Source organism: Hippopotamus amphibius, chromosome 10 (assembly GCF_030028045.1).
Source record: "Hippopotamus amphibius kiboko isolate mHipAmp2 chromosome 10, mHipAmp2.hap2, whole genome shotgun sequence".
Classification (NCBI taxonomy): domain Eukaryota; kingdom Metazoa; phylum Chordata; class Mammalia; order Artiodactyla; family Hippopotamidae; genus Hippopotamus; species Hippopotamus amphibius.
The window spans coordinates 109,543,715-109,569,982 of record NC_080195.1 but is presented as its reverse complement, the minus strand read 5'-3'; the positions used below and the strand labels follow the sequence as shown (position 1 = coordinate 109,569,982).

General features: G+C 38.0%; 1 protein-coding gene and 1 pseudogene across 13 annotated transcripts in view; one reads left to right on the top strand and one right to left on the bottom strand.

The window, feature by feature from the left end:
* Positions 1-26,268, bottom strand: part of TTC3 (tetratricopeptide repeat domain 3) — a 129,445-nt gene that overhangs the window by 13,060 nt on the left and 90,117 nt on the right. For 12 of the 13 annotated variants that reach the window (XM_057697443.1, XM_057697449.1, XM_057697442.1 and 9 more), the window contains 6 exons: positions 25,743-25,808; positions 21,174-21,323; positions 6,366-6,505; positions 3,932-4,000; positions 2,857-2,953; positions 767-867 (listed from right to left, as the gene is read on the bottom strand). In XM_057697443.1, the coding sequence (XP_057553426.1) occupies positions 767-867; positions 2,857-2,953; positions 3,932-4,000; positions 6,366-6,505; positions 21,174-21,323; positions 25,743-25,808 (623 nt within the window). Of the gene's footprint in view, positions 1-723; positions 868-2,856; positions 2,954-3,931; positions 4,001-6,365; positions 6,506-21,173; positions 21,324-25,742; positions 25,809-26,268 lie in introns of all 13 variants that reach the window. The other variant, XR_009047773.1, reaches the window with a different exon arrangement.
* Positions 12,431-13,569, top strand: LOC130830291 (claudin domain-containing protein 1-like; annotated as a pseudogene).

Sequence of the window (26,268 nt, the reverse complement as noted above, 5' to 3'; positions counted from 1 at the left end):
TGATAAAAGAACCAAATGAAAAGTAATCCCATGTGCAAAAATCTATATAGAAAAGTGCTAAATGCTAGATAAAGGAGACTCTCTAGGACTCCCAGGTAAATTTTATTCCAAAAACAAAGCAAAACAAACAAAAGCAGGTAAACATTACAGAGGGTTGAAAAAATGATCATATAGAAATATTTTGGAAGTGACATTCCCATACTCTACCATTAAGACTATTAAGTAACTATTCTTATACAAGGCAATTGTTTAAAAAGCCTTAAAAATGTGATCTTCAGTCCAGAAATTTATTTATTGCATGGAAATGGCTAATAATTTAGCTATAAGGATAAAAATTTAGCTATAAAGATACCTGCTATAGTGCATCTTTTACTAAAATGTGCAAACAACCCAACTCTCCCATTTAATAAATCATGACACATTTGTACATAGGAATACTATTCAACCTTTTAAAATTAGGTTGGAGAAATGTAATTATTGATATGAAAGGAAGTTTCCTACATACTACTAAGTGAAAAACTATATATAAATTTTCTTTTTTTTCAAATACTTAATGGATTTACTGTAAAACATTAATTAGCTATACCTCAATTTAGAATTAGGATAATTTTTATCATTTTTGTTTATATGTTTTGATTTTTCTATAATGAATATGTGTTAATTATATCAGCAATTAAAAATAAAGCAGTCCTAATGTAATTTCTTTCTCAAATCAGCGCTAACCTTTTTTTACTCAATGACACCTCCACCTGTGACATCACAGTACCTGCTCATTAGCTTCAGGTTCTTAAGAAACCCTTCGGCTCGTGACTCCATGGTCTGTAACTTATATACTTCCTCCTCCTTCCAGTTTTCAAGCACAGATACCTACCATTAGATTAAAGAATGTAAGTATTTTAAAACTAAAACTATTTTAAGGTGGTTAAAACAAACATTCTAAACCACTTTCAAGTTTCTCCTTAAATGACATATGATCAGAATCGCCAGAACTTAATTATGTTATAATTTCTCTCAGGTGAACATGAATTAAAACTTTTGGATTTGAAAATAGAATAACAAAATGACAGTAAACTTATATACCTAAAATGTACTTTTCTCTGATATGAAACTCTCCACATGGATTACTGCTTAAGCCACATACAAGCACAGAGCTGGGTACCTACATGTATATACCTCTTGTGTGTAATGGTCCTGTCCATGGTGAGCAGGGACCAGGAGCCTGCAGAATAACCCCAAGTCTGAACCCTACCAAATTTAAAGGCCTTGGAAACAGACTTGCGGTAACCAGAGGGAGGGAAATGGGGGAGGATGGAGTGGGAGTTTGGGGTTAGGAGATGCAAACTATTATACATAGAATGGATAAACAACAAGGTCCTACTGTATAGCACAGGGAACTATATTCAATATCCTGTGATAAATCATAACGGAAAAGAATATAAAAAAGAATGGGTGTGTGTATGTATGTATCTGAATCACTTTCCTGTACAGCAGAAATTAACACAACAGGACTTCCCTGCTGGCACAGTGGTTAAGAATCCACCTGCCAATGCAGGGTTCATGGGTTCGATCCCTGGTCCGGGAAGATCCCCCGTGGCGCGGAGCATCTGAGCCCGTGTGCCACAACTACTGAGGCTGCACTCCAGAGCCCGTGAGCCACAACTACTGAGCCCATGTTCCACAACTACCGAAGCCCTCGAACCTAGAGCCCATGCTCCACAACAAGAGAAGCCCCTGCTCACTGCAACTAGAGAAAGCCCATGCACAGCAACGAAGACCCAACTCAGCCAATAAATAAATAAATAAATTTTTAAAAAATTAACACATTGTAAATCAACTATACTCCAATAATAAATAAATATTACAGAATAGCTGAAATAAAATAAAATAAAAATAAAGGCCTTGGAGAAGTTGTTATCAGCAAGGGCATCAAAAGATCAAAAGCCTCCAGGCATGTTTTTAAAACTTTAGACTCTCTGGCTTCCTGTACAAGCCAACTGGCCATTTTTGTAAAAGTCACTGCAGGAAATGTAGACCTGCCTTGTTTTAATCCAGGTGTCAGTAACCTTGACAGGGCCCACCAGGCAAACCTGCTTGCTAAATGGTGGTAAACAGGAACTGAATAATTTGGAAATAGAGATGCGGGCGTAGGATCCACAAAGTAGAAATACTTGTACTTTTTTTCCTTCTTTTCTTTAGAAAAGCAGCTGCATGGCTGATATTTCACTGAGAGACTAATGTTTACAGACGCGTAAGCTAAGCTTTTCCTTACTTTCCTAGAATAACTGTAGACACATATACTAATAAGTAACATTTACTTCTCAATTAGAAAAACAAACATGGTTGTTTCAGAAATTAAAATACAGCCAGAGGTCATTATTTCTATCTCAGTAGTTTCTCAAACAGTATACTGACATTGGTATATATTCTTCTGGGGAGAAGAGAGAGAGTATATTCTTAATAAATGGATTATTTTCAAGTTCCTTTTCTAGCACTGGCAAATAGGTTTTATGGTTGGCTACTTCATGGTATATCACTTGATTAAATATGATGAAGCCACTAATTAAAAGTGTAGAGCATGGAAAATGATTGAATTATGTTAAATAAGGAAAGCAGGTTACAAAATGTGGTGTACAGTATGAGTACAGCTATGTAGTAACATAAGCATAAGGGTAAAAAATTTAAAAGCTATAGGCAAGGAGAGAGCAGCTGTCTCAGGGAGGTAGGACTATGGGCGAAAGGCTATCCCTCAGCCTCCGCACTTCTCAGCAATGTTGTTGTGCCTCACCTGTAATTAAACATAAAGTAAACAAAGGACATCCTGCCATATCTGTCAGTCATCAAGTGTCCTGGACTCACCTCTGCATCCACAGCCCTTTGAAGACTCTCTTCATAATGCTCTTTCCCTTTTGTTATACACTCTTCTATTTTCATTTTCTCACTCGTAAATGTATTACTGCAAATATTAAAGAAAAAAAAAACTTATTGAAAAAAACTTAACCAGTGAGATCACGAAGGCTGAAGCCAGGTTAGCTTTTAAGTCATGCCACAAAAAGACTTATATAACATCTTCTAGAGAAACTTCTTGCCTAATGTTTGACTATATAATACAAGATTCACATGTGCTTTTTGCACTTTACAAATGATCAAAGGAAGATGTGAAATTAAAAGTGAGTATTCGGTGGGAATGCTGAGAAACTGGTTCACCATTTTTATGAGGTTAGGTGAAGCTTAATCTGGCTGTATTAATAAACTTTACAGAACATTCCTCATCCTTTGAGTCAGAAATTCTATTCTGACACATATAATAACCCAAAGGAAAAAAGTGATCTGTACAAAGCTGTTCATGGCATTACGTTTATAACAGCTTAAAAAAAAGGGCCACGGACCATAACGTGACTGTAAATATGTATATGAAACAATATTAAATGAGAAAAGCAGAATACAACTGCTTACTACTGAATATACTGGTTCCAGGAATGCACAAACATTATTTCCATTAATAAAGGTTAAAAGGAAACTTTTTATAGGTTCATAACAAAAATTCTTTAATAAATCTTTAATTATACTGCAAGAAACTACCATAATATAGTTGAGATTGTTATTTCAAGTAACACAAAAGTTTTTAAGACACATTTTTAATTTCGGGTTAATTCAAAGGAAAAGAAGAGTAATCAACAATGATAAATTTAGGACTTTTTTACACCAACAATGTGAATAAAAGTAGAAACATCATAAAATAAAAGTACTTAAAGAATAAATTTATTTAAATATTAATATAAATAATAAAATAGAAACAAATTTTTAAAAAAGAGAAACAATTATTCAAAGGAAACAGACAAGCAAAAATATATTTGGATGTCTAAATATATTCAGACTGCCTCTAGTATTAAAAGTATAATAAGATGTTAAAATAAATTTAAGTTTAATTTGCCTGATTTCAAGGGACTGATCCAGAAGTAATTCAAGTTCCTTTTCCTTTCCATCATTTTCCTGGGTATACCTACAAAAGCATAATCACCAAAGTTTAATTAATTTTCAAAGATTTTTAAAAACACGATCCCACACAGTAAATTCCTATTTCCCATGCAAACATTTCTTGAATTCTTTACATTTCATTTTGTTTCATTTCTAGTATCTTCTAAATAGACAAAGAATTTGGGTCGTTTTCCTTTTGGGAAATTTCCCTTCTACACCTGGAGGGCACATCACCTTTTTTCTAAGTCGCATGTCTGTAGCATAGATCCCATGTTAGGAGCACCTCCAGGTGGTTTAACACCAGACAGAGGAGCAAGGTGTTGGATCACCATCAGTGTAACAGTGTTTCTCACTCAAAGTGAAAACAGCCTTCTGTTCTTTCAAACAGAACCTGAAGTCCAATTAAACACACACACACTCTCATGCATCCCCACAGTTGGGACAATTCTTCAAAACAAAATGTGTGAATCTTTGATTTGTAAGCAATGCCCTGCACCAGGGGGGTTCTGCCTCGTCTTTTACACTCTCCTACATACCTTTTTAGTCATCTCTATTTGCTAAAAAACCCATGCTTCCACTAAGAACCAGCTTAAATGCCATTTCACTTCCTTTACAAAATAGTTCCTCTAAGTTCTCAATACTGGGTAGCTTTTCATGGAATTTTTTTTTTTGCCTTCTTTCATAATTCTCTCTGGCTTGCATCACTGCACCCAACCATGAGCTCCTCATGACATTCATTTCTTAATGAACACCAAATGTGATCTAAAGTGTAGAAAAATCAATGAAATAATTCCTCATATACCTTTGTGGTTCTCTAAGAGATCCAAAAAGTTTTAAGATTTTACTTTCAGATGTAAACATAAAAATGTAGCTTTAAAGCATTTATTTGGAAAGTGCAAAAAGCATAAAGAAACCTATAGCCTATCTTTAAATTGCGACAGAAAAAAGGCAAAGAAATATATTAATAAAGTGAAAAACAAATAAAACGTTTCCTCTTCAGCAGAAATGGTTAATTTTTGTTAGCACAGAAAAAATTTTCTTATCAACAGTCTCATTTATTTTGTCTAATTTGATAATGTCTGAATTAAGCATATAAAATATATATTAAATATAAATACTCCAGAATTTTTGAGTAACTTAACAATTAAGACTAGGCCTGCTCAAACAGTAAGAGGTAAAAAGCTTTATAGACATTACTATTTCCATAAAAGTGTTCTTCTAATGAAACTACTTTGGGCATAATCAAAATTACATGACATAGGCAGTGTTTTACATTTCATCATTCTTTAAAAGACCGCCTAAAAACTGCCCAAATGTAATGTCAGCAAGACTCAACAAAACTAATCTGATCATATGGCTTAGCAAGTGGACAAAACATAAATACTCAGAAAGGTGAGTATGGGCAGTGCAGTCCCCAGTGAATCATGCCTCCCATATTCATGCCCTTTAATCTGGACCAGGCCTGCAACTTGCTTGAAACAGCAAAATGTGGCAGAAGTGATGCTCTGACAGTTCCGGGCCTGAACCTTCAGAAGGCCTGGAAGCTTCCACTTCTGTACTCTTGGAAGCTCTCAGGCACCACATAAGAGGTCTGGCTACCATGACGGAGACCACATAGGGAGATCAAACAGAAGAAGCCATGTGGAGAGAAGCCCTGAAACTGCATAGGGAGAAGGTGGCCAAGTCATCCCAGCATCCCCCCAGTCCCAGCCAATTCCCAGCTAAACGCAGCCATAAGAGGAATCAGAGAAGACCAGCAGAAGAATGGCCCAAACAGCCTAGAATGCAAGATCAAGATCAAATAAAAATTAATTTAAGCCACTAAGTTTCTCTTGTTTTGTTCAATAGTAGATAACAAGCTGAGGAATCATATGACACATTACTGTTTAGGGAAAGAGGGGTTAGGAATGGATCACAGAGAATCCTAAACCTGGCCCATCTGATACTTGCCTAAATATATTACCAAATCCTTCATATTACAGGACCAAATTTAACAATTTAAAGATTCAGGATGGAAGTAATAAAATGATCATCGCAGAATCTTAGTGCTGGAAAGAACCTTATATCTAGACAGGCCCCCTCATTTTACAATAAGGAAAAGGGGTCAAAGGTAATGTTCACAGTAAGAGGTGATGTTCAGACTGGAAGTCAGTTCTTTGTTGATTTGTAGTCCTATTTTTATTTAATTTATCTGCAAATATGGTAGGTTCAGACAGTTTCAGGTGAGATAATTCCCCAAAGGATGCTCTTTAAAATGTAATGAAAACAGTATCTGAAATTTTCACTTTACTTGATATAGTCTGAAATTCAATATAAAAAATGTTAAAATAACCCAAAATATACCCCAATTAAAAAAACAACAAAACCATTGCCTTTTAAGTGTTACTTACATTTCAGTGCCATTTAAAACCTTTTTCATTTTCTTCTTCAGTGCTTTTAGTCTTTCTTGGATTTCTTTTTTCTCCTGTTCCCATTTTTTAATTTCCTTTTCCAAATCTTCGACGAACCAATCTAATTCTGTCTTTGAGATCTAAAAACATTTTAGAAAGTACCTAAATAAATGGGAAGATTTATGTAATTTAAAAAAAGAGCCTGAAAGACTAGAATTGTGATGGTGCACTAGCTTAACCAATGACTCCAGCTCGGCACTCAGGAGCTGGCTACATGCATTACCTTGGCCGAGCCTGGGACATAAAGGTGCACAATACACAGCCTTGGCCCTCAAACAAAGATGGACAGAGACATGACAGACTATCTGGTACTTGGGAAGGGCTTCTCAAAATCAGTGATATCTCATCACTGTCTACAAAGATGCATATGGCACATGGAGAATGGATTCCAAGTAGTGGGAACTGGCGAGGCAGAAAGTTAAAAGAGTAAGCAATGTCTATACAAAAAATGTAAGAGATGCTACACAGCTGGAGTATGAGGTGGATGTTCAGAAGTTAGCGCAGGGAGAATGGCATCTAAGGCGTGCTGAATTAAAATGATCAAGGGCCTTGTAAGCCATGCTAAGGAGTGTGGACTTAATCCTACAGACAACAAGAAGACAGCAAAGGCTCTTAAGGAGGGTTGTGAGATGATGTGATTCTTATTTTAGAAAAATAACTGCAAGACACAGATGTAGACTAGGGGTACGAGAGTATAGGAAAGTTAGACCAGAACTGTGGCTTTCACATTTTCTTGACTTTCTCTGACACTTTCTTATGGGGACCTACAATAGCAAACACATTTTAAGAATGCTCCACCGCATGTGTATACACATATATACGTATGCATGTACACACACACAACACTGAAAAGAACTGCCCTCACTTTCTGAGATGTTTTCTGATATTTCTATTCTATTCCATTACTAAAAACGATGTTAGTAACCATCTTTATTTTTTTATTTTATTTATTTGGCTGTGTTGGGTCTTTATTGCTATGCATGGGCTTTCTCTAGTTGCAACGAGCAGGGCCTACTCTTCATCGTGGCATGCGGGCTTCTCATTGCTGTAGCTTCTTTCATTGCGGAGCAAAGGCTCTAGGCACGCAGGCTTCAGTAGTTGTGGCTCACGGGCTCAGTTGCTCCGTGGCATGTGGGATCCTCCTGGGCCAGGGATCGAACCCGTGTCCCCTGCACTGGCAGGCGGATTCCCAACCACTGCACTACCAGGGAAGTCCCAGTCACCATCTTTAAACTGACTTCACAGCCCATTATGAATTATAACCTTTAATATTAAAGACTATATTAGAAGGAGGTAAAATCTCACTGCAATGGCCCAGGTAAGAAACAATGAGGATGACAGTGGTAACTGCAGGGATGGTAACAAGAAATAAAGGAAACTTCTATAACTAGAAGACCAGAATGGACAGGACCATGTGTCCCACTGGATATATGATGTAAAGCAGAAGGTAACAGCGTTAAAGATAAGTTTCTACCTTGGATGAATAACTAAACAAAATTCCATTAACAAAAAAGGAGAATATGGAAGATGTACAGGAAAGAGGGAAATTAATCTAGATGTATATCTTTAAATAAATTTACAGGTAAACTATAAAATATATATAAGAACTCAGGGACTTCCCTGGTGGCGCAGTGGTTAAGAACCCACCTGCCAATGCAGGGGACATGGGTTCGATCCCTGGTCCGGGAAGATCTCACATGCCATGAAGCAGCAACTAAGCCCGTGTGCCACAACTACTGAGCCTGTGCTCTAGAGCCCGCGAGCCACAACTACTGAGCCTACGTGCCACAACTAGAGCCTAGGGCCCGTGCTCCACAACAAGAGAAGCCACAGCAACAAGAAGCCCACACACTACCACAAAGAGTAGCCCCAACCTGTCGAAACGAGAGAAAACCCATGTGCAGCAACAGACCCAATGCGACCAATAAATAAATAAATAAATTTATTTAAAAAAAAAAAAAACTCAGTAATTTTGACCCTGCAATCATTTTAATGGGACAGAGTAGGAATTTATAAGTGTTTGACAAAGACTACAAATCAAAGGAACAGAATACTAAATTCAGTCTTTCAACATAACCACACAGAAAGGAACAACAGATTTCTAAGCCTTGTTGAGTTACACATCTTCTAACAGGCTATTCACACAGGTTAGCACACCAAGTCATGTATGTTTTGTTCCCCAAACAACCTATTAAGATACTACAATCCAAGAGTCCACTCACCAGTTAATTGGTTGTAACCTAGAATGCATTTCCCCATAAAAAGCCATGTTAGAAACATCACTAAAACAGCCAACACTTCTTTTCCAAGAAAGTCACGGTTACAGTGGAAAGCTGAATAAAATGAGGCCTACAGTATTAAAGAGGGCAAGTTTCCAGACGGTGAGAGTCTGTTTGTAGAAGAAATAGTCTCAACCGGGGTTCTGGGAGCAGAGACAAGCGGCACAGGAAAGACGAGGAGGAAAGGTAAGAACTCCCTCTGAGACAGTTTTGAGAAGATTCATGTCTGTCTTCAGCAGCTTCCCGTCTTCCTTTTGGCACTGGGTTCTGCCCTCTAGGGGCCCTTCCTCCCTCAACACCCTCAAGTTTCTCTGGACCCCTGACTTAAGCACCCCCAGTTGAGGGCCTGCCCAACTCCCAGGCGTACTTCCAAAATGTCTTTCCTCTCCTTCCCTTTCAATCCCTCAGCTCTGGGAGCACCTGACTGCAGCACAGTGCTCGGAAGAACCACTTCAACTCGCCTGGAAGTACTCACACTTCACTCTTCAGCCTAAATCAAAATGATTCTCTAATCTACACGGAGTCTGCATACCTGCTTTATTTGCCAAGTCCAATACTTTTTTGTTTGCTTTTTAAAATATGTGTTGGGGCTTCCCTGGTGGTCCAGTGGGTAAGACTCCATGCTCCCAATGCAGGCGGCCTGGGTTCAATCCCTGGTTGGGGAACTAGAGCCCACATGCCACAACTAAGAGTTCACATGCCACAACTAAGAAGTCTGCATGCTGCAATGAAGAAGCCTGCATGCTGCAATTAAAGATCCCACATGCTGGAAATAAGAACTGGTGCAGCCTAAATAACTAAATAAAGTATTAAAAATAATAATAATAATAAAATAAAATATAAATGTGTTATCTCTGCCTGGTCACAAAGGCCTCTGGGTTGCGATACCTGCCAAAATTTCAGGCAGCGTGACAAAGAGAAATGAAAAGCTATACCTTGATGGTTAGGTACAATGCCACTTGACACACAGCCTTTCTAATGCAGGTGTTGCCTTTTGAAACAACTTCTCAACCTACAAATTCTCTAAAAGCTTTATGTTGTTTTTCAAAGTGTCATCTCTTCAATGCTAGCAGACACACAGGTGGTGCACATGCTTGTAAATGCCAGTCATTTATGAATAAAATATACTCTAGATTAATATTTCTAACAATTACTATGTGAATCAGAATGGAGCAGTATTTACAAGAGGCTAAAAGAAGTAAGTTTAAACTTTAATACTTTCCAGTTTGAAATTCTACTAGTATCAACGACTGCTTAATGAAATCCCAACTTCATTTTTGCTTTAGGGAGTCTTTCATTTTCCACCTCTGACCAGGTTCCCTGTAGCCTGAACTTCTTGCTTAGGCTTACAACATGACCAGGTCACTGAGGACAAGGATTCAGCTACAGAAACTCGGGGCCTCCTCCTTCAAAGAGGGCAGTGTACCCTGAAACCAAGCTACCCAGACTCCCGGGAAATGGCTCTGTAGTCAAAAATGGCATCAACTGAGGACATGTCTACCTCATCAGCCTTAGACACCAAGGTTTCAGATGTTCCTGGGAGGCAGATTTGCTAACCAGTCCAGGTCCTTAATGACTTTTAAGTCCTACTGCAGGAGTAGGGTTGACTTCAGTGGCCTTGAGATGTGCAAGCCAACTGTTCTTAGGCAGCAGAAGTTCAACAGTTCAGTGACATTTCCTCCAGCATGGGGACAGTTCAACTCACATTTTCCTTGCTGCAACCTTGCTGGTCCTGACTTTGCTGAGTCATTACTGTGAGGGAGGTGACCACCATGCCTACCCCGGCTCACAACATCCTGTATTCTACCACCATGACCAATGTCCATATGCAAGCCCTGCTGCTGGTAGCCAAGCCAAACTAGTTTCTTGCCTATCCTGTGCTTCTATTCTGAGCCAAGGATTTCACCTCGGATTCAGCCTTTTTGTCATGAGATGATGTACAACCTCAAGGTTATACTGGGACTACTTGGCAACGAGTACCTAAAGGAGTTCAGGTATCAAAAGACACGAAGTATTATAAACACACACACCTACAGCTCAGCCATGGAAAATGATACATGAGTTCATCTGCCATTTGTATTAACCACCCTAATGACAAAGCTGGTCTAGGGCAGCTATCATGAGCTCCTCTCTGACTACATGAAAAAGAATAATCTGTATCCTTTTCTTTGAATAAAAGAAACAACGAGCTATATACAACTGCATCCTGTACATGCAGTTTACTGACATAATTATAAAAACCTCTGAAAGTCTTTTTCTCAATTAGAGAACATTTGGTTTACATACCTCTTTTTTTAAACCTCAACTTTGTTTTAAAACAAATATTTGAGGTGTCTTCGATAATACACACAATTTAAAAAATACAAAATAAAAAAGAATGCTAAGTAAAGAAAATCAAATATAAAAAGATAAGAATGATAACATAAAACCAGGAGTGAGAGTAATATAAAAACGAGTGGCATGAGGTCCTAACCATTCTTCGGAAATACTATTAAAACTTTCTGGCAGTCAAACTCAAACGAAAACAAGCCCACTGCACAAAGAAACCCAGGTAGCAAAAGCAGAGAGGAATGACTTCTCAGGGCCTCAAAAAGAGGATGCTACATAAAAGTCCTGTAAGATCAGCACAGAGCCTGGCACCTAAGGAGCATCCAATAAATATCTGTCAAATGAAAGAACAGGTAATATCCTCAACTACATACTAGCACTAAATAAAGCAACAATCTTCACAGAATGCGCAGGCCTCATGGCCTTTTATGTAGGCCTCATGCCCTTTCAGGTAGGCTGACAGAATACGAAGACAATTCACTGAACCCAGTTCTTCAGGAGCCCAAGTACACACTGTTTAATAACATCGGCAGAGCTCCTAGTCTGTATATTGAGATCCAAAGATGGCTAAGAAACAGTCCTCACTCTCAGAGAGATCACAGTTTGGTGGGAAAAATACGCATAAAAGATAATTACTACACCATTCACAACAATTAACTCAAAATGGATCACAGGCCTAAATGGAGGAACTAAAACTATAAAACTCCAGAATATAGGATTAAATCCTGGTGATCTTGGATTTGACGGTGATTTCTCAGCTATGACACCAAAAGCATAAACAACAAAAGAAAAAATAGAGAAACTAGACTACACTGAAATTTAAAACTTGTGTGCTGTATATGATACCATCAAGACAGTGAAAAGACAACCCAAAAAATGGGAGATAGGAGAAATAAATTTGCAAATATGGAAGATGAGATAAAATATTTCTAAATCATATATTTGATAAACGTATCTAGAATACATGTATATGAAACTTAATTCAGTAATAAAAATAATAAATGGGCAAGGACTAAAACAGGCATTTCTCCAAATTTCCCAAAGATATAAAAATGGACATTAAGCACATATAAGATGCTCAACACCATTAGCCTTTAGGGAAATGCAAATAAAAACTACAACGAAGGGACTTCCCTTGTGGTGCAGTGGTTAAGAATCTGCCTGCTAATGCAGATGACACGGGTTCGATCCCTGGTCCAGGAAGATTCCCACATGCTGCAGAGAAACTAAGACCATGCATCACAACTACTGAGCCTGCATGCCACAACTACTGACGCCCATTCGCCTAGAGCCCGTGCTACGCCAACAAGAGAAGCCAACACAGGTCAGAGGAGGTGTGGGGAGAGTAAGGTGCTGTGGTTTGAGTTTGAGGATGGAGCAGGAGGATGAGCGAGCAGTCTGAGTGCCAGAATGGATAACCATTTTGCTACAGCATTTGTAATTGCTTGTGTGCTTAGCCTCATTTCTACCATCTACATGGCAGCCTCAACTGGCACAGACTTCTGGTATGAGTATCGAAGTCCAGTTCAAGAAAATTCCAGTGATTTGAACAAAAGCATCTGGACCAATTTTGCTAGTGATGAGGCAGATGAAAAGACATAATGATGCGCTTTTCTGATATAATGGCACAATGGGATTGTGGAAACGGTGTATCACTACACCCCCAAACACATACTGGTATAGTTCACCAGAAAGCACAGTCGTTTGATATGGTCACAAAATGTATGCATTTCATGCTGAATGCGCAGTTCATGGAGAAATTTGTTGATCCTGGAAACCACAACAGTGCGACTGATCTGCATCGGATCTGCCTTTGGCGTTGCCAGTTCCTTTTACCTTTTGTTAGTCTAGGTTTGATGTGCTTTGGGGCTTTTTTTCTTTTTTAAATAAATTTATTTATTTTATTTATTTATTGGCTGTGTGGGGTCTTTGTTGCTGCACACGGGCTTTCTCTAGTTGCTGCGAACGGGGGCTACTCTTCATTGTGGTGAGCGGGCTCCTCATTGTAGTGGCTTCTCTTGTGGAGCACTGGCCCTAGGCGCGTAGGCTTCAATAGTTGTGGCACATGGGCTCAATAGTTGTGGCTCAAGGGCTCTAGAGCACGGGCTCAATAGTTGTGGAGCACAGGCTTAGCTGCTCCGTGGCATGTGGAATCTTCCCACAGCAGGGCTCGAACCCATGTCCCCTGCACTGGCAGGCAGATTCTTCACCACTACACCACCTAGGAAGTCCTGCTTTGGGGCTTTGATTGCACTTTGTGCTTGTATCTGCTGAAGCTTGTATCCCACCATTGCCCCAGGCATTCTCCATCTCCTTGCAGGTCTGTGTACCCTGGACTCAGTGAGTTGCTATGCTCCTGGAACTGAACTACTCTACCAGAAACTAGAGCTGCCTGAGAATGTATCTGGTGAATTCGGATGGTCCTTCTGCCTGGCTTGCGTCTCAGCTCCCTTACAGTTCATGGCCTCTGCTCTCTTCATCTGGGCCGCTCGTACCAGAAAGAGCACATCTTAATGAAGGCATGTCATGTGGCATGAGTGGGAAGCTGCTTGCTTTACAAGTGCCATTTTTATGATTTTTTTATATTAATATTTTCTTTAATCTACCCCGCAATTGTTTTTAATTTAATTGTGTGTGTGTGTGTGTGTGTGTGTGTGTATACCATTTTATCGTGAAAATCCATTTTATTTATTCCTGCAGATGGCTGTTTCTTAATACTACTAAAATTTACATGGAACCTGCGTGATTCCATCTTTCAGTCAAACTAACCTAACTTCAGAGTCCAGACAGAAAAAAATGGGTAGACTCTTGGCACAAATTTGTGAAAGAAAATTGGCAGTAGGAGGTTGACCCAAAGCAAGTTCTGCTGATGTTTGTTAAGACTTTTCAGTAAAGTAACTGTATCCGCTTAACTGGAAACTCTAGTTTGGGAAACCTTTTATCATTATCAAAACTTATATTCACTTTGCTGTTGTAGATAGCCAGTCAGCCAGAGGTATTAGTGCTATTTTCAAGGACTTAGGCTATCTAAAATAAGGAAATAATCCAAGATCTTTTCCCCTAAATATTGGCATATAGCTTCATCTGAGGTGAAATATCGCAGTTATCTATACTGTGTCTGTTTATAAGAAAGGAAGTGTTTACATGGAATTTTAACTTTCTAACTACAAGAATTCCAGTTCAGCCAGACAAAAGGATTAACCTTATTTTACTTTTTTTTTTTTCAACTCACCTTAATATGTCAACAGGATTTTCAGGATCACCAAACCATTTTGGATTTTTGTTCCCTCCCTCCTCACATATCAGACTTATTAAAGGAGTGCTTTCTTTTCAACACTACATTGCGGTCACAGGGTAGAATTCTCCAACTGCCATCTGTTTATTTCAGCTAAGTACTATAAAGAAGGTTCCACCGTAATGAGCCTCTGTAGCTGGGAGAACTACCACAAGACCTAAAGCTCTGGCTGGTCATTAACTTCCAACTATGGTCTTTACTTCTGGTGGTGAAATGATGTGCCTTTCCTTGCCCAATCGCTTCCTGGTGTGTATCAACATTATTTAATGTCTTCTAATTCAGTCATTTTTAAAAAATAAATATATCTATAAACACTGAACTTTAAAAAATCTTATTTATTTATTCCATTACTGCAGTACTGGACAGGTTTTTTTTAAAAATGTAACAGTAATTTCTTACAAAATCCTAAATCTGTTTTTTAAAAAATAAAAAATGAGAAGAGCCAAAAAAAAAAAAAAAGTCACCACAATGAGAAGCCCACGCACTACAACAGAGAGTAGCCCCCGCTCACCACAACTAGAGAAAGCCTGTGCACAGCAATGGAGACCCAATGCAGCCAATAAATAAATATATAAATTTATTGTAAAATAAAAAAAAACTACACTGAAAAACCATTTTATGCCCGTCAGAATAGCTAAAATCAAACAGATAGATGATAAGGACTTCCTTGGCAGTCCACTGGTTAAGATTTTGTGCTTCCACTGCAGGGCGTCAGGGAACTAAGATCCCACATGCCACAAAGCCAATGAGAACATGGAGAGATTAGAACCCTCATACACTGCTGATGGGAATATAAAATGGTGTAGCTGTTTTGGAACAGTCTGGTAATTTCTCCAAGTCTTAAATATGGAATTAGCATATGACTCAGCAATTCCACTCCTAGGTATATACCCAAAAAGTGAAAACATATATCCACAGAAAAACTTGTACTCAGATGTTCCCAGCAGTATTCTTTGTTAACAGTTAAAAAATGGAAAGAACCCAAATGTCCACAACTGATGAATGGGTAAATAAAATATGATATAGCATACAATGGAATATTATTCAGCAGTAAAAAGGAATGAAGTACTGATATGTTACATGGATGGATGTACATGATGAACCTTGGAAACATTAGGCTGAGTGAAAGAAGGTACTCACAAAAAGACCACATACAGTCTGAGTCCATTTATATAAAATGCCCAGAATAGGCAAATCCAGAGAGTAAATAAGTGGTTGCCTAGGGCTGGGGGAGGGAGGAGAATAGGTAGTGACTTTAGCGGTTATGACATTTCTTTCTGGGGTGTTAAAAATGTCCTAAACTTAGATTGTGGTGATGGCTACACAACTCTGTGCACATACTAAAAACACTGACTACATAATTTAATTGGGTGAATTTTATATCTCAATAACGATGTTAACAAAATAATTACTCTATACTATAGTCAGGTGCTCATTAGCACCACTGCATTAACATGGGCCTTTACCTAAGCCTGAAGCTGCCTTCAGTGACAGCTTCCCCAACAAAGTAATACCTGTGTTGGACCCAAAGGATGAGCACGAGTGAGCCAGGCTGGGGGAGGAAGAAGGCTGCTTGAGGCAAAAGGAACAGTGCTGGGAAAAGGCTCAGAAGTAAGAAAATCACATGACAAGCACTATCCATTCAGTGCAGAGCAATGCAGAGAACTGGTAAAGAAGAAGGCTGAAGATGGAAGTAGGAACCAATCACAGGAGGGTTTTTAAGCTCCTGGTAATTACAGAATGTTCATGAAGAACTGGTGCTAACCTACCCCGGCAGAGGGATGGCAATCACAGCACCATCCTTCACCCCTCCCCATGTCTACACCCTTTGTCATGGGACCTTGGGGTTCTCTTCACTAAAAAGGCAGTCTCTTTCCCCACCCCTTGAATCTGGATGGGCTATGTGACTTGCTTTGCCTGATGGGATATTAGTAGTGAGAATCCTTGCTTGCTCTTGCACTTACTGGAAGATAAAAGATACGTGGAACAGATCCAGTTGCCCCTGTCGTCCCAGCTGAGGCCATTCTAGATCAATCCAGAGCCAGATAACACCAACATGTGAGCAAGTACAGCCAAGAACAGCAGAGCCCTAGCTGACCCAAAGGTGAAACAGTCAAGCCAAGCCCACAGACTTGGGCTTGGGATCAGCTAACCCATAGACTTACACATTTAATATTTACTGTTCTACGTCACTGAGGTTTTTGTGGGTGGTTGTTACTCGGTGAGCCTGACACTCACCACTAGTTCTCCTGCTCAGTACTGGTGTGACTTGGAGCAAGGTGCATTAGCAAGTCCAGCCTCCATTTCCTTATCAGTAAAATGGAGACAATATTATATACTATACTATAACACCAGAGCACTAGGATTGTTTTGAGATTAAATAATACATGTAAAAAATTTACAACTGAATATGGCACATAATATGAGCTCCATAAATGTTAGATTTAAAAAAAACTGAACTTGGCAAGGACCATAACTGAATAGGAGAATCCCACCTCTATGCATATGTGGACTGAGGAAGTTTTGGCAGGCAGGGGCCCAAGATTCTGCTGAAACAGGACAAAGTTCCAAATTCTACTCCATAAATTATTCTGGGCCAAAATTATTTTGACTGTTTTAAGAGTCAGTGTCAACTAAATACCCATCTTGGCTATAAGCAAATCTCATTAAAGCACCTTAAGAACATATGACTGAGGAGATATGGGGAGTGACTGCTTAATGGGTACATGGCTTCTTTTTGGAGTGATGAAAACGGTTCTGGAATTAGATGGTGGTAATAATTATACAACACGATGAATATACTGAAAACCACTGAATTGTATACTTTATAATGGTTAAATGTGAATTTTATCTTAATAAAACAAAAAGAACATATGCCCTTGAGCAATACAGCAGCCAGTTATAACCTGCCGGTTATAGGTTAGAGGTACATTAAAAATAACAGGAGAGGGATTCCCTGGTCGCGCAGTGGTTAAGAATCCACCTACCAGGGAGGGAATACGGGGATATGTGTATAAAAACAGATGATTGAACTTGGTGTACCCCCAAAACAATAAAATAAAAAAACAAAAGAATCCACCTACCAATGCACAGCACACGGGCTCGAGCCCTGGTCTCGGAAGATCCCACATGCCTAGGAGCAACTAAGCCCATGCACCACAACTACCGAGCCTGCACTCTAGAGCCCGCAAGCCACAACTACTGAAGCCCACACGCCTAGAGCCCATGCTCCACCAGAGAAGCCACTGCAATGAGAAGCCCGTGCACCACAACAAAGAGTAACCCCCGCTCGCTGTAACCAGAGAAAGCCTGCATGCAGCAACAAAGACTCAATGCAGTCAATAAATAAAAACAACAGGAGACTCTGGGCTTTAGGATCACTATTTCCTCTGGCAGGGAGTAAAGAATTAGCCTAATTATCCATTAAAGGCCACCTCTAGCACATGATAATCAAACTCCATCAGTTATATACAATAGCTTAGCCCAGATTTGTATTGATGGCTTTGGAAATGCTCAGCACTCTTAAAGTGCTGTGTAAATAAGCGATTTTCTCAATGAGGGCATGATGGCATTCTGGGTAGGACAATTCCTCCTCCTACTATACATAGCTCTGGCCATTCCCCACCCTTTTCTAACCACCCCTGTGAGTCCTCACAAAACTATGAAACAGAGATTATATTATTAATGAGGAAACTGAGGGTCAAAGAAATTGAGTAAATTATTTTTGGTCAGAAAGCCATTAAGTGGTGGTGCTAGGGTCACCAGTCAGGCAGTCTGACTCTACTGCCCAAGTTCTTAAACATAATTTGCTATTGCTTGCCTCTCTCTTTGCTATAAAAGGGAAGGGTTGCTGTATCTAATATATCCAAATGTGGACCCAGTAACTTCAAGTAAAAGTATTAGCATATAACCTCACTGATCTAGAGAGTCAAAGGCCAAGGGTAAGACCAACAAAAGCACAAATTTCTTTTTATATTTATAAAAGATTTTTCCAGAACTGAATTATGATCATAAACATGATTAATAAAGAAATGGCTAAATCTCATTTGCACTTGTGCAGACAACAACCTAAGGAACTCCGGCAAGAAATTTATCCTGATAGGAAACAGGTATATATTTTAAATGGAAAGTCTAATAACCTAACAGGCCTGTAATTTGAGGGACTAAATAATGGCTCTTTTTAAAAAATGGACTGACTACTCTTAGGTACAACCACATGGAACCAGACCTAGAGCCTTAGCAAAGTTAAAAAGCAGGTCAAGAGCCCAAGCCCACCAGCCAAACCTACTGCTCTCTCTCTCAGCCCTCCTCCCTGGATGCTAATTTACTGTACATTGCTTGGTCAAGTGTACAAAGAAGCCTTGATAAACTGCACAAATACAGGACCCGGTCAGGCCAACAGTTTATAAAGATGGACAAATCTCTGCCAGAAAGAAATAAGCCTCACTCACTAGACGCCCACCTGAAATTAAGTGGCTGAGTCTGCAAATCCACCCTCAGCACTTAATCGGGTGGACACAGGTATTCCCATATGGATTTATTAAAATTGAAAATGGAATTTTCCTGAGGCAATATGAAGTTTACAAAAATATTTTATTTTGTTAAACCCCTCAAGTAGCTCATATAGTGTTCTATGAGTCACTGTGCAGGGTTTTATTTTTGTTCATTTTCCCCTCTTTCCAATCAAGAAGACTTCATTCAACTGGGCAACTAAGCAGAAAGGCTGGTTTCTTCCAATTCTTCTCATTCTTCAAATCATCCCAAGTAAAAACATGTCCTAAGGAATGTTATAACAGTATCCTTCACAAACCAACCCTTCTCTTCTGGGTATACTTAAATCTCAATAAATGAGTTTATTGATTAAGGTCCCATAGCTAATTTTCTTCTATTTAATATGTGACCTCAGTTACTGACTCAGACTTCTGGAACAAATTCTTCCTTTCTTAAATGGACTAACAGCTCTTTGTTACCTCTACACAAAAGACTTCAGTTTTTACAACCTGATTAAAAAATGAGCAGAAGACCTGAACAGACATTTTTTCAAAGAAAATATTAAGATGGCCAACAAGCATGTGTAAACATGCTCAACCTCACTCTTCATGACAGAAATGCAAATCAAAACCACAATGAAATATCACCCCACACTTGTTAGAACGGCTGTCATCAAAAAGACCATAAACAACGGAGAAAAGGGAACCCCTACAATGTTGGTGGGAATGTGAACTGATGTAGCCACTATGGAAAACAGAATGGAGGTTCCTCAGAAAACTAAAAGTAGGGCTACCACACGATCCAGCAATTCCACTCCGGGGAATGTATCTGAAGAAGATAAAAACACTAATTCAAAAAGATATACGCACCCCAATATTCACAGCAGCACTATTTACAATAGCAAAGACATGGAAGCAACCTAAGTGTCCATCAACAGATGAATGGATAAAGAAGATGTGGTATATACACAATGGGCTATTACTGAGCCATAAAGAAGAATGAAGTTCTGCCACTAGGAAGAACATCGATGGACCTAGAGAGTATTATGCTAAGTGAAATAGGTCAGACAAAGACAAAAACTCTGTCATCACATATATGTAGAATCTTAAGTATAAAACAAACAATGAATATAACAAACCAGACTGACAGACACAGGGAAGAGGGGCATATTAGGGGTAGGGGATTAAGAGATACACACTACTATGTATAAGATAAATAAGCAATGAGCATACATTGTACAGCACAGGAAAATATAGGCATTATTTTTTAATAACTGTAAATGAAATATAATCTAATAAAAATATCAAATCACTGTTGTACACCTGAAACTAATATAACAGTGTAAATCAACTATACTTCAGTTAAAAAAAAAAGACCTTAGTTTAAAAAGGAAACGTACCAAGATCTCCTCACATCTAAAATTCCATTTTCCCACTGATTCAATTGGGCCTTGCCATTAATCAGTATTATTCCAAGAGCCAGTTACATGTAATTGAAAGTCAATCTTAACTAATGGAATTCAAGATCAGTAGACTCGACCAAGATACTCTGGGTGACTTTACGGTTCTAGCAGGCCAAACTTCCGTGTGTTATTCTCATATTTCCTGAGGAGTAAGATGAAGATGAGGATAGTAGCAGCAGTAGTGACAGTGGCGGGGAACACTTAGCTCTTACCATGCACCAGGCAATGTTAAGTGCAGCTGGCCCTCTGTATCCTCAGATGTGGAACTCTTGGATACAGAGGGCTAACTATACTACACCACTATACACAAGGGACTTGAGCATCTGTGGATTTCGGTATTTCTGCAGGGGTCCTGGAACCAATCCCCATGGGTACCGAGGAATAACTGTACTTTACAACTATTAATCTAACCCCACAAAATTGGAGCTATTATTACCCAAATTTTCCAGATAAGGAACTAAGGCACAGAGATGTTAAATAACTTGCCCAAGATGAGAACTAGCACAGAACTAACCTGGATCTGAATCCAGTCGGTCTGACTCCAGGCCTCACACTCTGAACCACTACTGCTACACTACCTCTCTCACTATAAACAAGAATTTAACTTGGAACTTAGTCACCAGAAAATAGTTTTAGTTAATCAAGCAAACTGAATTATAGATAAATGAAAATTCAGATTCACAGCTCTTTTCTTATATATCAACTTGTGGAGGTTCCAAAACACTGCAAAAAACAGTCACTTTAATATGTCATAAAGAAATTGGAAATAGGCAACAATGAGAAAGAATCCTTTGTTTACCCAACAATGCAGTAGCTCAGCTAATTGAGCTACACAAGCACAATTCTCCTAATGATGCCATGTGCTATTAAAGAGAGGTTTCAGATAGGATTACCTTGTTTTCTTCTATGTTCCTTTTCAACTTTCCTTCTAAGTCCTTGGTTTCTTCTGAGCCCTTGATATTTCTCTGCTCATAATTTTCACATGCTTCCTTAAGCTGCTCTTGTAGAACTTGGTACTCCTTTTCAATCTGTGAAATACCCCCCTAAAAATATAATACAAAATTATCTATTAAAAGTAGTTTAAAAAGCCTATTTCTGATCTTGTTCTGAACTCTCTAAGATAAACAAGGGAGAATATAAGGCAGATGAAAATTTACAAGAGATATGTCACAATAATTCAAGAATTAAAAACCCCTTACAATGTTTAGTAAAGCCAGCTCTTGAAAAAAAAATTATTCATATTACTGCAACTCAAACGGAAATTTTTCAATATGTGCCATAACTAGTACTTAATTAAATCTGAATATTTGTTTTAGAAGGGCTCAGTATTAAATTAACAGTTTGATGTGAATATCATCCTCCACAATTAACATCAAGAACTATTTACCAGCTTTAAAAACTGCAAATACTATGCATATTTTAGATATGAACAGGACATTAAATTTGGCCCTACTTTTATAGTGTTTCAAATGGATAGTTGCTGATTATTTTAAAAAGACGAGTTAATATTATAAATAAATTATTTTCGGTTATGTAACTGTCTCCTGGACAGCTTAAAAAAAAGCAAACAAGTCATACTGTAATGTGAAATGCTGGCAAATGATAAGCAGCATTTATGTATTTTTTAAAGCCTTTCACTCTGCTAAGACTGGCAGCAATCCCACATTTGTGTCTGAAAGGAGCACCTGCTTGATGCCGGCAACTGCTCCCAGCTGCAGGTAACTAACTGCTCTACCCAGATCCAAGGGGCCTCGGCAGGCAGGCTTTGGAAATCTAATCTAGTGGCACAACTTGGTCCACCTTCCCCATATGCTGCACCTCTCCCAGCACCCTGGCTATTCCAAGTGTAAAAAGGCAGGGAATCAAGGTTTTGAAATTCTGTGAATTATCAGAGAACTGCGAACTATGGCCCATGTGACCATGAGTGCCCTTGAGCTGTGCAGTCTCAGTTTTTGTCACCCAGACTGAAAATTCAGCACTGTGAATACAGCCCACATTTAAATAAGCAACTAAATGATGAACCCTACTATGAGCAGGCCTTTATGGTTTCAGATCTTAGTTACCTTCATTCTCAATTCAGCAAAAGGATCATAATGCAACTTAGTATTATGAATTCATTCATATGCCCCAAATTGCCAACAGAGACAGGCAGCAAGTTATATGCCATCTCTGTGTTATTACACTTAAACTTCACCAAAATTGTGTAAGAGGTATGTTATTTTCAGTTTTTATAGATCAAGAAACCAAGGTTTAGAGAAGTCAGGCAACGTCTCAAAGTCCCAGAAGAAAGCAGCCATGCTGGGAATAATTTTAAGTCTCCCTGCTTGAGAAGCCAGCCTTCAACTATGCTAACATCAAGGTGTTGAAACTAAGAGTTAATTTAAGAAAGTATTCGTGAATTTTCCCAACACTGATGAAAATATTTATGTAAGGGTCAAAAACAGTGACTCAAACAACAGAGCACACCTGGTTAAAAGCTAAGTACAGTGTAAGAACTCAACACTGCTCATTCTACCTGGTGTATATTCATATTTACGCAAAAATGTTCACCACAGCACTGTAAGCTTAAAAAGCTGACATATCTAAATGTTCAATGATAAGAATGTAGTCAAATAAACTATGCATTCATACAATGGAATACCAAGCATGCATTAAAAATGCTGGTAAAAATCAGTATATACTGACAAGGAAAAAAGTCCATAATATGTTAAGACTGAAAATTTCAAATACAGTATATATGGAATGATCCCATCTTTTAAAAAGCATTGCTTACTTAAACACAAGGTTAAAACAAAGCCTGGAAGGCTGCACATCAAATTTTAACATGGGTAATGGGAATGTAGATAATTTTCAATTTCTTTCATAATTTTCAGTACTGTTCATTAAAAAAACTTAAGGACTCCATATTATATTTCATAATTGGCTAAAACTGAAAAGCTATTTGTAAAAAATAGTAGCAAACCACACAGTGTTCTAACCTTATTTATTCCTAATTAATTACACATCTGATCTTGTAAATCACTCATCAGTAATCACAGAATTGCTTCATTTTTAAATGACAGAGTAATATTCATTATATAGATGTACCATAATTCACCTAACTAGCCTAATACTGATGAATATTCACGTTGTATTCAATTTTTTGTTGACATAAATACAGACAAAGCAAATATACAAATACCCTGTTCACTGGTCTCTGTATATACATACATGAATGCAGATGTTGCCTTCCCCCCAAATTTACATTTTTATTTTCTTTCAATAATGTATAAATGACTGTTTTTCTTACTTCTGGTGGGGTTCGGCACCTTTATCTTTTATTTTGGATTGTCTATTCCCATCCATTCCCATCTTTGTGTCAGATTACTAATTTTTTCCTTATTGATTTACAGAAACTTTATATGCTAAGTAAGGAAATTAGTTTTCTGTCCAATGCTGCAAATAATTTTCCTAGCTGGTCATTTGTGTTTTGATGTTGTATATATGTATATTTGTTCATACATATATATGTTATGTGCATGTACAGACACATTATATACATACGCATACACAAAAATACTTCTATGTCCTGCAGTTCATTAATCGTATTAAAAAAATTTCCCTTTTCTCCTGGGTACTTTTCTGGGTCCATTTTTTAATATTTAAATCTTTGATCTGCCTGGAATTTATTTTGGCATATGGAATGGATCCAAATTAATTTTTCTAGATGGCAACCCACTTCTCCTAATGCCATGTATTTAATAATCTACTCTTTTCTCACCAATAGCTACCATTTTTATTAAACCTTAAACTTCTACATTTTGTTCAATTTGACTCATCCTATAATGGTCTATTTGTGTGCTAACACAGATTTATATTATGTTTTGATATCCACCTGCACAACTCCCCTTCTTATATAGTTTCTTTTCCATGGGCATTCTTGATGTTTGTTTTTCCATATGAACTTTAGAATCAATTTGTCCAGGTTCAAATAAATTCTATGCAGTAGCCAGCCACCAAGGTGGCCCCCAAGATTTATGCCTCTTGGTATTCATGCCCTTGTATACCCCTCTCCTATAATGTATCAGGGTTGGTGGGTTGGTCTGTGTGACTAAGACAAATACAGGAGAAGTGACACACTGTGACTTCCTAAAGTAGGTCATGAAAGCCATTGCTACTTCTGCCTTGCATCACCCACTCTGAGGCCTCAGGACACTCAAGCAGCCCTAGGTGGAGGTCCACAGGCAAGGAACGGATGCCTCCTGCCAATAGCCAGCACCAACTTGCCAGGCATGTGAGTGAGCCATCCTGGAGGTAGAACCTCCAGTCCCAGTTACTCCTGGAGATGCCTGAGCCCAGCTCAACATCCTGACTACAACTCATAAGGAAGACATCTGGAACCACTCGGCTTCACTGCTCCTCCACTCCTGACTCACAGAAACTGTAACGCATCTTGTTATGCAGCAACAGATAACTAATACATTCTGTTCATGCTTGTTTTGAGACTGTGTTAAATTAAAATCTTTAGAGACAACCAATTTCTGTAATAAAGAAGGTCTTCCTACTCAAGTAAGACACTGAACATTTACTTAAGTCTTCTCTGTGTCTCTCAGTAGCATTTTACAGTTTTCTTTCACAGGTTTACACATTTCATATTTTTGATGCTACTGAAAATGGAATCTTTTCTTTTAATATATTTTGCAACAGGTTGTTTATATATGGAAAGGTATTTTATCCAATCACCCTTCTGAATTCTCTTACATTTTGGTATTGGGTTTTCAGTTGATCATTTTGGATTTTCCAGGGACACAGTCTTAGCCTCTGTAAATAATGATACTTACACCTCCACCTTTACAATTTTATTTTTTTTCTTTTATCTAATTTTGTCAGCTAATATATCTAGGATAATAATAAATATTAACAATGATATATAACCTTTAAACAAGATGATGGCATTTGGCGTAAGAGAGAAAGATACAAGCATGTTGAAAAGTATTCATCTATTCCCATTTGATTATGAATTTTAGTCAAGAAAAAAACTTGAATTTTATCTAATACCTTTTCAGCAACTACGAAGTTGATCAAATGATTTTTTCTTAAGATATATTAACACAGTAATTATAGTAATAGATTTTCTAATTGAATCATTCTTAAAGTGGTGAAGGTCTTTATAATAATCTCTGTATTATTCCTATGAATAAGCTTTTATTTATAAATTAATATAGGCTCATTATATCAGTTAACACAATAAAGCCATTATACTTCAAAATAAATAAGCTAGAAAAAACTTATCTTTTCCTCTGCTTGTCCTTCCCAAATTCCAACAATAAAAACAAAGCAGTAATTTTTTTATGTTCTAAAGCTTACTCTATACTGTTTTGTATGGAATAACTGGCTTAAAAATATATAGTACTAAGTCCGTCATTCCCATCTAAAGTAATGAAAATTAAACCTTTAAACAGTTTAATATGATTTCGACTCACCTGTTGTGCCTCAAAGGGATCATACGGCTCAGTATTGACCTCTTGATGTGTTATATTCCAAGACACCTGCGGGCAAAACAAACACAATTACTCTGCTGCTCTAGTAAAATAAATCCATCATGTAATAACATTCTGAAGCATGACCAAGATTTTTTCAAGGGTTCCTTTTTTTTTTTTGGCCAGTTTAGATAACTCTAGGCTCTCTACAAATATTTGTAATAGGAAAGAGTGATCATTTAGAATTAGTAAGGGTGAAAATGATTTTGGTTCATTACTCTTAACAATTTTTCAAAGCTTTCTAGAAAGCAAAAAATTTAATGAGTAGGGGGATAACCACTAAGGGTTTAATGAATTCATGGCTTATAAAGTTAACTACAGAGAAGCCTTAGCTCATTCTCGTGCTTGTTACGAAGGAACTTTTATTCACATCTCTCTTGTTTCTCTCCATCTGGTTGTGTCTTTTAACTCCTTCACTCCTCCCCTGGTTTGGTAGGAGAAATTGGGCATGTGCAGCCCAGAGACTCTT